The sequence below is a fragment of the Centropristis striata genome, chromosome 19, assembly GCF_030273125.1.
Source record: "Centropristis striata isolate RG_2023a ecotype Rhode Island chromosome 19, C.striata_1.0, whole genome shotgun sequence".
Lineage (NCBI taxonomy): Eukaryota > Metazoa > Chordata > Actinopteri > Perciformes > Serranidae > Centropristis > Centropristis striata.
The window spans coordinates 5,570,455-5,585,504 of NC_081535.1; the positions used below are offsets into that span (position 1 = coordinate 5,570,455).

Here is a 15,050-nt window from a genome sequence, read left to right on the forward strand (position 1 = left end):
GTTCACATACATGTGCACACACATGCGAAACACCCGTTCCAGATCAGATCTTTGCAAATGCAACAGCTGACTTGAGTGTAAACATAAAGAAAAAATGCACATGTCGGGAGGAGGAGACGTTGTATTCTTTTATGCATTCACATCAAATGCATGCACACACGTGAAAAAAAAAAATGAAGACACATGCAACGATTTACTTGCACACACGGAATCAAAAAGAAGTACGTGTGTGGCTGGACTTTCACAAGCTTTCACACCATTAGTATGCAAACACACACACAAACACATTAGAGTCAGGAAGGAATGCTGACAGAAGCTAAGGTCGGACACGCTGGTTGGACTACATATAAACATTGGAAGATTTAGCCTCAAAGGCTGCACATACGTCTGTGAAACACACATGTTTACACACGCTATATATACTTAACTGTATCCGCACACACACACAGCACTCGACGGGAAACATGTAACACGCACACATGCTCGGATGACATTGTTATTGCATTCCACTAATGAAATTAAGCCTATAAATGTAGCGCTCTGTTAGGCAGATAAAGCCTGAACTTCCGTCCAAACAGAGGGAGAGGGGGGCGAGAGACATAGAGTTAGAGCAGATAGAAAGAGGCAAGGAAAACAAAGTTGAAAGCAAAAAAAAAAAGTTAAACTTTACAGAGAGAGTGAGCGATGAGAGACAGATTAGAGGAAGTCAGAGGAAGCACAGATGCTGGGGACGTATGAAGGTCTGCACATCCTGAAGGATGAAGAGGGAAACTCCAGTCGGACGCTTGTTTACGTCTTGTGGTTGGCAAAAATGACTCAGTGGTGTAAGAGGCTTTAATGAAACCACAGACTCTTTAGAGCAGTCCTGTATATATCAACATATTACTACAACTTAAGACTTGTTTTCATAGTTTTAGGAAATGATTTAGTGAGTGTCATTAAGGTGATCTCAGATAAAATGTCTCTAAGATTGTTCATGAAATCTCTGAGATTTTTAGGAGTGTAAACAATCACATCTATATAAAACTGTACTCTTACAATGCTCATTGAAATATTAAATTGCCTTAACCCTTAATAGGGCACTCATTGAAATACTTGCAAATTCCAAATTTCAACCCTAGAGAATATTGGAGGATATTACATACAGCCAGAATGTGTAAAAAAAAAAAAAAAACATACGGACCCGGGGGAGGGGGGTAATATTTTGAGAAAAAAGTTTACGAGATTAAAGTGGCAAATCTATGAGAAAAAAATGTGCAAATTTATGAGATTTAAAGTGCTGAATCTGCAAGAAAAAAGTTGCTTTTTTCCCCCACTTTTTTCTCGTAAATCTGCAACTTTTTTTGCGCAGATTTGCCACTTTAAATCTCTTAAATCTGCTACTTATTTCTTGTAGATTTGCCACTTTAATCTAGGAAATTTGCTACTTTTTTCTCGAAATAATACCTCCCCCACTGAAGTTACCAAATACGGTTCTTCGCCCGATAAAGGGTTAATACATGACCATGGTTGGATCACTGAATGGACTGTGCTTTATGTGCTGTACCTAAAATATCAGTAAAATAGAAACATACCAACCAGAAAGAGATTAAAAATGACCACAAATACATGTAAATGCCTTATATGGTACACAAAAAGACCAATACAACTACAAGGGGCTATTAATGTAAAAAAAAAACAAGACCAAAAAGAGACTTATAATGGCCATGGAAAGGCGCAAAACAACCACAAAGAGACACAAAACATCTACAAAAAGACTCAAAATCACTACAAAGAGACACAAAGGAACCACAAAAAGTAGCTAAACGACTATAAAGTCTGTGTGTCTTGCTCATACGAGGAGAGGTGGTGGGGCACCCAGGGGCCCATTGTCTCATTATACACCCATGTGGTGTTTTTGCTGATTTCTCTGAATAAAAATTACCATAAAATCCACTTCGGGCTAGCTAGATGTGCACCAATAATTCAGGATTATGAAGATGACCACAATGAATCCCCAGTTTATTAATAAGAAGAAAAGAAGCCTAATGTCTGCTCATCCAAAATGCTTTGTTAGCATTGGCAAAGTGTAGTGAATCTATCGCTTCTACCAAATTTGAGTTTGTGTGTTCATGGTACCGTCCAGCCAACACAGTAAATAAAGTACTTGTTGAGTTAGTAGGGGATTTCGGATAACCTCCAGCAGATTCAGTCTGAATCACTTAGTGTGTGCGTGTGTGTGTGTGTGTGTGTGTGTGTGTGTGTGTGTGTGTGTGTGTGTGTGTCTGCATGTCTTGTTGCACTGATAGACTGCAGAAGGCAACAGGCATGTCACTAAATCATTTACTTTGACTTCAGGAGTAGAAATAGGCAGCTCGGCTCCCTCTTTTCTCTCTATTTTTCCTTCACAGGCCAAAGGCAAACAAACACACACTTGTTCACACATGCACGCGCACACACACACACACACACACACACAACACTAACCGTAAATTACATAGAGGCTGCAAATCATTCTCTCATGCACTCCTGTGACTCAAACATTTAGTTCATTCTCGGTTGCGCTCTGCAAATTAAAGTGTGCACAAAAGGCTTTCAAATGTTGGCATGCATTACATTGTGTTATAAAATTATGTGGCATTGATGCCAAAGCTTTCTGGGATAATCATCAATTATGCCACTGGTATTTTGCAAGCGTGTCTGAGTGTCGGTATGTGTAGAGTGTGGAGGCTGCGGGGGCATCGAGGTTCAATCAATTCAACAGTGAAATGTAAAACACCGCAAGGATAAAGCAACCCGACCAACTTGACCTATGTGCAGAATAATGATGAAAGGTGTGTTGTAAATAAATGAGCAGTGAATAAAAACTGTATGCTGTATGGTACAACTGACTCCATCCACCATAAAACATTAAAGGCTCGGGGTGGGATTCCTATACTGAGTACATCATTTATACATAGACCTATATGGATAGAAGCAAATGCCTTTCAGAGCAAAGTTATTTAGTAGCTCATGATTTGTAGCTGAGAGTGTTCACAGTTCATCATGTTGGAACATTTTATATCCCTTAAAGGCCATAGAACCCATTCAGAAATCAGGTATATAATAAATAATATGGAGCAGGGGTCTCAAACTCAAATTACCTGGGGACCGCTGGAGGCAGTATCAAAATGACCAAAAAAAGACAGAAAATTACCAAAAAAAGACGCAAAATGACTGAAAAAAACACTAAATTACTTAAAAAAGACACAAAATGACCAAAAAAGGACACAAAATGACCCAAAAACTACACAAAATTACTAAAAAGGACACATAATTATTAGAAAAAGACACAAAATTACCAAAAAAAGACACAAAATTACCAAAAAAAGACACAAAATGATCCAAAAAATACACTAAATTATTAAAAAAAGACAGAAAATTACTACAAAAAGACACAAAATGACTGAAAAAACACAAAATTACTTTAAAAAAGACACAAAATGACCAAAAAAATACACTAAATTACAAAAAAAAAGACACAATTAGTAGAAAAAGACACAAAATTACCAAAAAAAAGACACAAAATGACTTTACATAACTCAGGGAACATTACCCAAGTGTTCTGGTCCCTGATCCAAACTGACCCCCTGTTCTCTTCTGTTGGCTGTCTAGGTGGAGCTATCTGACAGCACCTCCCACATCATCACCGATGCCTACGCTGGGAAGGAGTACATCATCCAGGTAACATCTCCTGTCTTCACTTCTATCCACTGATCATAAGATCCAATAATATCCACACTGAGTTCTATAGAGGATTCTGGATCAAGTAGTTCTTCTAAAGCTGCAGATTTGATCTTTTGAGCTTCTTGTTTTTCTACTGACTTTTCCAATGGCTCATTTATGAAGGCTTGTGATTGACTAATTACTTGGTGCTGTCCTTATGTTCACCAGGTGGCTGCCAAGGACACAGAGATTGGAACATGGAGTGACTGGAGTGTTGCCGTCCACGCTACGCCCTGGATTGAAGACCCTCTGCCCATCACTTCCACAACTGAAGTGGACCCGTCTACCGGTAGGCTACAGCCCCAGTTAAAGCTTCTACCTTATATTCTTACCTAAAGGTCACGTTCAGAGTCGGTGGCTTAAGTCTAGCTTAAAAAATTTGATTTAACCCATTTAGGTCTAAAACGCCTGGAAAAAATGCCTGTAAAATATAATGATTTTAAAATAATCTTCTAAAACCTGATTTTTCTTCTGGAAATTCAACAGAAGTGTCAACGCTTCCTACTAAATAATAGATTTTTCAGCCTCTGTAGCAGATAGAAATGAAATGCAAAAAGTATTTGAGAGCTTATAGCTATATATTATATCTGAGCTCCCTCCGCTATAGTTGTCTTCCGCCATGATTTCAGTTCTTGAAAACTCCCATGTTGCATTGCGACACTCCCACATATATTCTGATACATTTCATTGGCCAAGAGACCGAAAATAGGTGGAAAAAACTACAAATACTACAAAACGACGTATCCTCTTTCCCGGCTTTAATGGTAGAATAACGTAACAGCAGTTTTAATGGTAGAAATGCGGTAATGCTTTCAAGGCTTAAATGGGTTGAAATATATCCAAAGGAAGTGGATGAGCTGCAGCATATTGTCTGAGCTGAAAATTTACATTTCTTCAAACCCTATCCAAGTCACACCGTCAGGACAGAAACATGTTTTCTTGTGTTGAGGTTTCTCAGACAAACACTCCACTTCAGTCAACAAGTTTGACTGACTAAACTAATAAAGCAGATTAACTCATGAAACGAAATGTTCTCTGTTAAAAAACATAAAAGACCAAAAACAAAGGTCATGATAAATTGTAATTTGATGAAAAAGGACCAAGAGTCTGCTAGTCTACTAACCATACTAGCAAATCTGTTGGCATGTATCTGGTACAGATAATGTACAAATATCATCTAAATCGAATACGCCTGTCCTTATGTCTGGCTTTAACATTTAAAATCACATTTCTTAAAATCCCATCCAATTCACCCCGATAAAATATGAAACATGTTTTCTTGCGTTAAGGTTTCTCAGACAAACACTTATGAAAGGAAATGTTCTCTGTTAAAATACATGAAAGACCAAAAGCAAAGGTCATGATGAATTGTAATTTGATTAAAAAGGACCAAGAGTCTACAACCATGCTTGCAAATCTGTTGGCATCTATCTAAGTATCATCTAAATCAAATGTGTCAGTCCCTATAAGATTGTTGTGTTCTGTAAATAGTTTTCTTACTTTTGTGGCCAAAAAAGTTCATCTAAAGGCTCAATTCTGAATGTATTCTGTAATTAGTTTTTAAATAAATAATAAGTATAGCAACTTCTAATCAACCTGTATCAATTTCAGGCTTGAAAAATTATCTTCTGGTTAGTCCCACCCACTTCAAACCAACCCACGCCCATTTCTGGTTTAAGCCCCACCCCTTTCTAAACACAGATACAGATACTTTGTCAGCTGATCCGATACAGATGATGTTGTACTTGCTGATTCATAGTACTTAGCCTGAACAGTGCTTTGAGCTAAATGCTTACATGCTAACAATAGCAATGCTAATATGCTAATGCTAAGCAGGTATAATGTGAACCATGTTTACCATCTTAAAACTAAACACAAAGTACAGTTAACACTGATGGGAATGTCATTAGTTTGTTGTGTATTTAATCCAAAACCAAAGTACTAACTGGTTGGATGGAAAGTCCAAAGATGAATGTTTGCAGCAAATTTAAGGGAAATTCATCTCATAGTTGTTCAAACTTATAAATGTCAAGCTAGAGAAAGAGGATTACCAAATTTTTAGGATAAATTACGTTGGAATATTAAAAGTTTGTCTAAAATTGTGTGCCAGTCTATCCAGTAGTTACGGTATTTCGCTGGACAATTTAAAACTCTGTCCAGTTAGTGGTATTAGAAAATAGCAAATAACTCTATAACAGTAGCCTATAATGTATTGAGATATCTTGTCACGAATAGTTAATGATACACTTATTAATTCCCCAAATTTGCAGGTTGACCAGTTCAAATGGAGACAGATAGAGTGACCACGGGCTTACACTGAGTTTGACTGAATTACAACAGAATTTATATAATGGTGTTTGGTTTTTATCAGTGTCCATCAGGTAAAAAATATCATTATCATGATAATATAGTATTCCTTTAATGTTTTCGACATTATTCTTTGTGCCCACGGCTGTCACGCAGTAAATTTCCTGAACCAGTTAGGTATGAAATTAAGTTTGGTTAATAACTTTCTTTATCATTAAATTGAGCACACTATAAGCGTTTGATAGGCTTGAACTTTTATCGCAGCTTAAGCTAAAAGATCCGGCAGCCTCCAGACAAATCGACACACATCAACCTGAGCGCCTGAACGCCGCCTCGGGGAAAACGCCGCGCCGCCGTTTAAAAAAACGCTCACGTCCCTCCTCCAGCCTCAGATTGGCTCACTTACAGTACAACAGCGCTACACTTTCTAGCTTTTATTTATGCATGAGAAATGATAAGTTAATATTAAATTAATTACAGATTATTATATTCTGTGTGTCCCTTGACACCCCGCACACACACACACACAGCCCCAGCCAAGTATTGAATCAAATAGATGGACATAATAAGGAAGAGAGAAAATGGAGAGAAGTCTTCAGGAATTTTATGGGGGTTTTTTTTGTCATTTTGTGTCTTTTTTGTCATTTTGTGTCTATTTGTGGTCAATTTGTGTCTTTTTTTGGTTAATTTGTGTCTTTTTTGTGGTCATTTTATGTCTTTTTGTGGTCAATTTGTGTCTTCTTTTGTCATTTTATGTGTTCTTTGGTCAATTTGTGTCTTTTTTTTCTTTTTTTGGAGTGATGTTGGTGAATGAACACTAGTCACCTCTTCTATTCAGGGTCAGATTGACTCCAACAGTATCTACAAGATCATCTCAATCCTACATAGGAGCAAGAAACACGGACTTTAAAGTTATTTATCCTCTTTTTGTTTTTGTTTTGTTTCACTTTGTGGTCAATTTGGGTCTCTTTGTAGGTGTTTGGCCCATTTTCATAGTTATTCCTTCCTTTCTAGCTTTTATTTATGCATGAGAAATGAGAAGTTAATATTAAATTAATTACAGATTATTATATTCTGTGTGTCCCTTGACACCCCACACACACACACAGATATACTCTCACACACACACACACACACACAAGGACAAAAAGTATCTGTGGGAATTATCTAGTTGGCACCTCTTCAGCATGTGGCAGAGATCAAGGATGGCTCGCTTGTCAAATCGAAATCTCTCAACGCGCTGCTGATCCCCGAACAACAAGACATCCATTCCAGGTCTGAACACTCTTTTGTACTCGTGTCTCCAACCAGGCTGGAATAACAAACGGAGGGACATATTTTGAATAAATAAACACTGAACATGAGTGGACAGACACATGAATGGGAAAAAAAAACTCTTTATGTAATATTTAAAACAGACATTTACTGTAAAATACTGTACATAAAGGTGTTTTGGTGTGTTTTTGCACCTGTAAAAAACAACAACTATGTGTGAAATTACACAGAGAGCTACAGCAACACTCAAATATTTCTGTACTATCAAGTTTAAACTATCATATCTTTAGTTTTACATGAGCTAGTAATGTCAAACAAAAACTGGGAGAAAGTTTCAAGTCTGTACTTTGGAGTGAAGTTGATAGCAGCGCTCCATGTGACCTAGTTTTTTGGTTAAACGTCACATGAGCTGATCAAGACGGCGCCATCATAGACCCCTGAGGGTTAAAGTGGTGCTTTTGTATGATTCTTTTCAAAAAGATCTTTCAATTAAATCCACTAATCAGCAATTAGTTGATAAAACGAGTGTTAGTTGACTAATTTATTTAGTTGAGGACAGCCTTAATATTCTCTAATATCAGGTGTCTATTAAAGTGTATTAAAGTAATTGGTAACACTTTACAATAACCATCTAAGTGATGTTTATAGATGGTTTATAGACCAACAATTATTAATCATTTACAAAATTCTATACATATTTAATCTTTAAATGTTTTCAAACAATTTCTTAAAGGTATAAGAATCATTTTGAAATCATTTACATACTTAATATGGTGTTAAAAATGTTATAATGAGTGCAAAACTATTAATAAACTAAGAAATATAATGTAATTGTTTGTTTATGGTAAAGAAACTATCAACTTACATGAATATACCTTCTATTTGGCATTTATAAATTATAGTTCAACATTAATACATCTTCTATTTACCATTCTAAATGGCCTATATACGGTTTATAAATGATGATTAAACATTAATAAACTATCAGTTTACCATTTATAAATGATGGTTATTGTAAAGTGTTACCAAGTAATTTTAAATGTGATTGGTGAATTAATAAATGCACACTTTCAAATCATTACCTTCTCATTGAAAAGCATTTTGGTTAAACAACCAGACTCCACTGTCCTGAATCCAAACCTCCACCATTCAATGTCAACCTACTGAGGAAGCTATTTATATTTTATCAGCTGTGCAACATGACTTTTACATCAAGCAGCTTAATACGAAGCAAAGAAGTGGAGAGCTATCCTAAAGCTGGGGCTTTCTCACAATATGAGGCCAATTTAAAACTTCCTGTCGTCTACCTGTCGTCTCTGCCCGTCCGTTGTCATTTCTCACCACTTTAACAGTACAACAGTGACTCCTGTTGGCCAGCAGCAGCACTGCACCCACATCACAACAACACTAAATGTGTTTACACATGCCGAGAAGCACACAAACACATGGTAAACAGCATGCACGGGACATGTAGCATGGCCTAAGACTTCCTCACACACACACATATAAACAGTGCTGCACACACACACACACATGCACACACCTCCCTCTGATAACATGCAGGACACACACACACAAACAGTGACTCAGTACACAGTGTATTATTCTTGTTCTGGAGGAAAGAACAGGAGGTTATTGGGATTCTCCTCATGCCTCTCCTCCATCCAGCTGGGGCTGCTCTGCTTCCCTTCCCTCTCTCCGGCTCCTGTTCTCTCTTTCCCTTTTCCTTTTCTCGTTTTTTTTTTTTCAAGGGCTCTCTTAGTGTTTCTTTCTATTTCATTTCTCTGTCTATTGATCACTAGGTCTTGCTCTTTTTCTGACCTTTTGCCACCGCCAAAGCTGATTATATCTATTTTATCTACCATATCATGTATCAATAAAGTGAGTTCAGGAGTTGGTTATAGTTGCCATTGATGGATACAGCATTTTTCCATGTTTTCTATCCCAAAATACAGTATATCTATCTATCTATCTATCTATCTATCTATCTATCTATCTATCTATCTATCTATCTATCTATCTATCTATCTATCTATCTATCTATCTATCTATCTATCTATCTATCTATCTATCTACCCATCTATCTATCTATCTATCTATCTATCTATCTATCTATCTATCTATCTATCTATTTATTTATTTATTGGATCTCCATTTTTCAGTTCAGTTCAGCTTTTTTATTTCGAACATGTGTGAGTAACACAATAAAGTCAACTCAAAAACAAACAAATCCAATGAGAATAATCAAAACAAAAATAGCAATAGTCAAAATAAAAAAGCTATAATGTGAACGCAACATGTCCAAAAAGGAGTAGGATGAAGCATAATATGCTTATTTAAACCTACCTCTTCTCCACTACTCAATTAACAATTTTTTTTCTCCCCTAAACATACATATTTACATAATATATATTTACAAAAAAAAATAGATTAAATAAACAAATACGCAAATAATTTATCATTTATGAAAACACCCGATTGTTAAAGCCCTTCTTCCTTCCTGTACCTTGTGAAGCCCTAAACATATATATTTACATAATATATATTTACAAAAAAATTGAAATAAATAGATTAAATAAACAAATACACGAATAATTTACCATTTATGAAAACACCCAATTGTTAAAGCATCAGCACATTAGCATAGCTATTCTTCCTGGAGTCCAAACATTAAATCAAATTGTCCATTCTCTGAGATCATCAACAAAACAACCTTAAAACATTATTAAAAACCTATTTATTCTCCTTGTCGTTGAGTCCCAGCTCGGCAAGAATCCTTGACTTTCTTTTACTTTTTTACCCTTTTATTTTTTTTAATTTTTTATCTCCAACTCTGTTTTTGGATTGACTTTTTATTACTATTTTATTGTTTTACTGTTTTTAGTATTTTATTGTTTTCATTGTTTTTTATTTATAACTATTTGTGTATGATTTTATTCTATTTTAATAACTGTACAGCACTTTAAAAACAACCTCAGTTGACCAAAATGCTCTGTAAATAACTTTGACTTGACAAAAACAACAACAACAACAACAACCGTCAATACAGTCATAACACATATACAATCATAAACGCTGTCAAACATGTATCACAAGACATGACGCAACACTTTTACAGTAAAATTAAGAGTCCATACACAACATACAAACACCATAACAACAAACAAACAGCTACCAATAAATAAATAAAAGATAGATACAGTAAATCAAGGTAACATGCTTGGCTGAGGTGGAACAGTTGGCATGCTGAACCTCCATATTGAAGAATTTTTCAAAAAATCAATCATGCAATTATTCAGTTTGCACTCTGTAACTGGAACTATTGTACTTGAATCAGAATCACACGAGTCGGGAAGCAAGGAAAGTATCTTATTTCCTGTCGGCAGCTTGACCGATAAACACAAAGTTCAGCCTCTTTTCCAGCCGAGCAGCTTGTTAACATCTACACTCTGACCAATATTTCCTGGCTGCTCAGTGGAATAGGAAATGAATGGACTTCCTGTGACTTATTGATTGTGTAGCTCACAATCTAAACACACGGTTTCACTTTCTCCATTTCCTCTCTGTCTTTCTGCTGTCTCGCCACGTTTCCTCTTCCTCCTTATATTTTCTGTTTGTCTCTGTTTGCATCAGTATGCATCAGTGAGAACAGGTCGCCCTAGACTTTGCACTTGCAATGCTGTTGTGTTGTGTTCAGTAGCCCCGTTTCACATCAAAAGGAAAGCCCAGCGACAGACAGACGACATTTAGAAATCCCATCCTCAGTGATTGGACCGTCGCTTAGCAACCACATTCCAGGAAGTAAAAAACAGATACAGTGGAGGCTTTAAAAAGTTGCAGCCATCCTCCGTGTTGCAACTATCTGAGATATACGATTCTGCCTCGCCCACTCTGTGAGACAGAAACTGGACACTGTCTAGCACCAGGCAACACTACATATCACTTCTTATATCCTTCATGTCCACATCTATTTATAATATGCTTTACTTTCTGCTTAATAAGCAGAAACGACCACAGCTAAATGTTGAAGCAAATGCTGAAGGTCTTCTTCTGCTGTGTGTTGGCTCCAATTCATAGGAAAACCACTCTTATTAAGTTTTGGGCTATTTTCTCAGTTTTTTTAATACAAATTTAAATAATTTTTCCACTTAAAAAACGTCTACCATGCCGACTTGGTATCATATTTTCAGCACAACCTCACCTATATGACCTGATCATTATTTATTCATTTTGACTGACTGGATTAACATTTTAGCCCCAAAACTCCAAAGGGTTGATTTGACATTTCAAATGTTTGCTTCAAAATTCAATTTTACTTTTGAAGCAAAACTTTGAATGGAAACATGACAGCTGATTGGAGCACTTTCAGGATTTGGAATATAACATTACCCAGCAAAAACACGAAAGTTAACTACAACTCCCAAGGTGCATTTTGATACAAATGTCCACTCACTGATCCTAACATTCAAGTGTGTGCACTGCTTAGAGCCATGGGCCCCTAGGCACAGACATGTTTAAGGCCCCACTGTGAACGTAATCTGACTGAAATAATAGTGCAAGTACAGGATCATCTCAATACGTTAGAGTTTGATGAAAAGTCCATTTCCAGTAGTTCAAGTCAAACAGCCCCAACCAAGTATTGAGTCATATAGATGGACACAATAAGGAAGAGAGAAAATGGAGAGAAGTCTTCAGGAATTTTATGGGGGTTTTTTTTTGTCATTTTGTGTCTTTTTTGTCATTTTGTGTCTATTTGTGGTCAATTTGTGTCTTTTTTTGGTTAATTTGTGTCTTTTTTTGTGGTCATTTTATGTCTTTTTGTGGTCAATTTGTGTCTTTTTTGTCATTTTATGTCTTTTTGTGGTAGAGTTGTGTCTTTTTTGTCATTTTATGTGTTCTTTGGTCAATTTGTGTCTTTTTTTTCTTTTTTTGGAGTGATGTTGATGAATGAACACTAGTCACCTCTTCTGTTCAGGGTCAGATTGACCCCAACAGTATCTACAAGATCATCTCAATCCTACATAGGAGAAAGAAACACGGACTTTAAAGTTCTTTATCCTCTTTTTGTTTTTGTTTAGTTTCACTTTGTGGTCAATTTGGGTCTCCTTGTAGGTGTTTGGCCCATTTTCATAGCCATCCCTGGTTGGTGTGTGTCTCTGAAGGCCAGTGGGGGGCAAGCAGTAGCTAAAGTATAGATTTAGAAAAGGTTTAAGTCAGCGTAGAAACCTAAAAAAAAAAAAAAAATACAGATTCCAGCAATTGCTATGCAGCTATTCAACACCCCAAGCTAGCTTTAGAAAAAAATATTTCTCCAAAAACAATGTTGAAATACATAAAACCTGCGGCCACAAATAAGAAAAACCTCCAGTTAGTATTGTTTATCCATAAGAGTCCTGTGCTTCTGAGCTGAGCTTCTCATTGAGAGAAAACTCTGGAAACGTTGTGTGTTTTTCAGATCTCCCCCTCACTTCTCCTCCTCTGTTTCTCTAACTGTTTCTCTTCTCCTCCGCTCTTCATCAATCTCCTCTCCTCCTCTCATCATTGTCTTGTCTCCCTGTCCCAAACTACCTTGTAACATCAGCGTACACCCCATAACTGTCTTTCCTCATCGCCATCACATTTTGTCTGCATAATTTTTATTTCCTCCACCACTCCAAAGCAAAATGTTTTGCTGCAGGCAGGATAGTATTGCACTGAGCTGCTGAACATGTTAAATGTGTCCTAGTTGTCTCTCTCTCTCTCTCTCTCTCTCTCTCTCTTTCTCTCTCTCTCTTTCTCTCTCTCTCTCTGGCTATTTCACACCTGGCTGCTTCTTCCTGACTCCCAACGTAGTACTAGACAACAGTCATTAATTGGAAGGAGAGGGAAATCATATTCTCTCTCCAGTAACAGAAATGCTGTGGGTTCTAGCTGCAAACACTGTGCATGAGTTAATATCTGCAGTGCTGCCTGCAGCTGTAGCAATAGTCCTGTTTTATAAAGCGTTAAACTGTGATATTTTTATTTGTCAAGCTTGTAAAACCAAACCGAAGCACTAAAAACTGCTTAAGCACGTAGTCATTTTCAGCCTATTTATGTTTGCTTTTACGTACCAGCCCCATAAATATGAACATAACTAGATTGGCTGGAGATGTATGAGAGTTACAGTGACTTTTTACTATTTCTTGAGTTGGGATACTAAGGCATTATGTTTTTAAATATGTGTTAATGTGCTTACTTTTCCAGAATAGAAATCTGAACACTGGTTTAAGCCAGGTTCAAAATTCTGTTGACATGTTAAAGAGGAATTTCGGACACAAAAACATATTTTTATCATGTTTTTTAGGAGTTAAATGTTGTATAAATCAGGCTATGAATGATATATGAGCCTGCAGAATATAGATAGGAATTAAACTGGAAGGTTTGGTGTGTATGTGCGGATTGAAGTGGAGATTTATGGCTTAAAGAAAAAAACAGCCTGTCAAGAGATGTATTATAAAATCCCAAACTTTTTCGCAACACAATACGGGTGAAGAGGGTTTAACTGATAGATTTTCACCATGAAATTTCCCAAGTTACGACAAATGTTTTTGTATTACAAGTTTTATGAAATATGCAAATTAGCGTTATCTCATGCTTACTTTTGTTGGATTTAGAAGAAATCTACAGATGCAAATTGACAACGTGTAGTAAAATAGCACAAAATAAAAAAAAGTACCTGTGTTTTTGCCTGAAGTGTCAAACAAGAATTATAATAATAATAAGCACTGGCTTTACATTCATTGTGTTGGAAATTTTATAAATGCATGAGCATTTTTGCCATTAAGCCTGAATCCTTGAGGTCTTCAGGAAGTCAAATGCAAAAAAAAAAAAGGTCCTAAGTTCTCAATTTTATGATTAAAAAGGAGACAAGTTGGTCTCCAGCTCTGGTTACGTGCTGTTAAATTTAAATATACATCATATTATGGGTGTGTAAATGGGTAGTTTTTCAAAGTGGGCATTACACCGTTTCTTATCAGCAGTGTATTAACGCCAGCAATGGACGTTTCCCACTTTTTATATATCTATATATATATATATATATATATATGTACTTTATTCACCTTCTTATCAATTTTTTGCTCGTTTTCTGCCCTTCTCCCTCTCTGGTTCCCCACAGCTATTGAATGGATAAGATGTTTTTTTTACATTCATTGTTTTGGAAATTTGCAAATACATGAGCATTTTTCCCATTAAGTCTGAATCCATGAGGTCTTCAGAAAGTCAAATGCAAAAAAAAAGGTTCTAAGTTCTCAATTTTATGATTAAAGAGGACACAAGTTGGTCTCCAGCTCTGGTTATAGCTGTAAAATTTAAATATACAGCATATAGTTTTTCAAAGTGTGCATTACACGTTTCTTATCAGCAGTGTATTAACGGCAGCAAAGGACATTTCCTGCTTTTTATATATCTATATATATACTTTATTCACCTTCTTATCTATTTTTTGCTCGTTTTCTGCCCTTCTCCCTCTCTGGTTCCCCACAGCTATTGAATGAGATTTTTTTTTTGTCCAGTTCACTTCATAACTGCCTTGACAAGTCCCATATTGATTGCACTTGCAGATTAGAATTGATTCCACTCTGCACTGTATTTTCCTTTCTGTTTGGTCCTTCCTGCTACGATGAGCTCTTTTCACTGTCCATTCATCAATATGACGTTTTGGGGTGTTTTTTTTCACCCCTTAGGAACAAAATGATTGTGTA

The 15,050-nt window shown here is 36.3% G+C and overlaps 1 protein-coding gene across 1 annotated transcript in view; it reads left to right on the top strand.

Moving 5' to 3' along the window:
* Window positions 1-15,050, top strand: part of cntfr (ciliary neurotrophic factor receptor) — a 421,815-nt gene that overhangs the window by 400,510 nt on the left and 6,255 nt on the right. Inside the window, exons 8-9 of the mRNA XM_059357864.1 lie at window positions 3,634-3,702; window positions 3,913-4,033. Coding sequence (XP_059213847.1) covers window positions 3,634-3,702; window positions 3,913-4,033 — 190 coding nt within the window. The remainder of the gene's footprint in view (window positions 1-3,633; window positions 3,703-3,912; window positions 4,034-15,050) is intronic.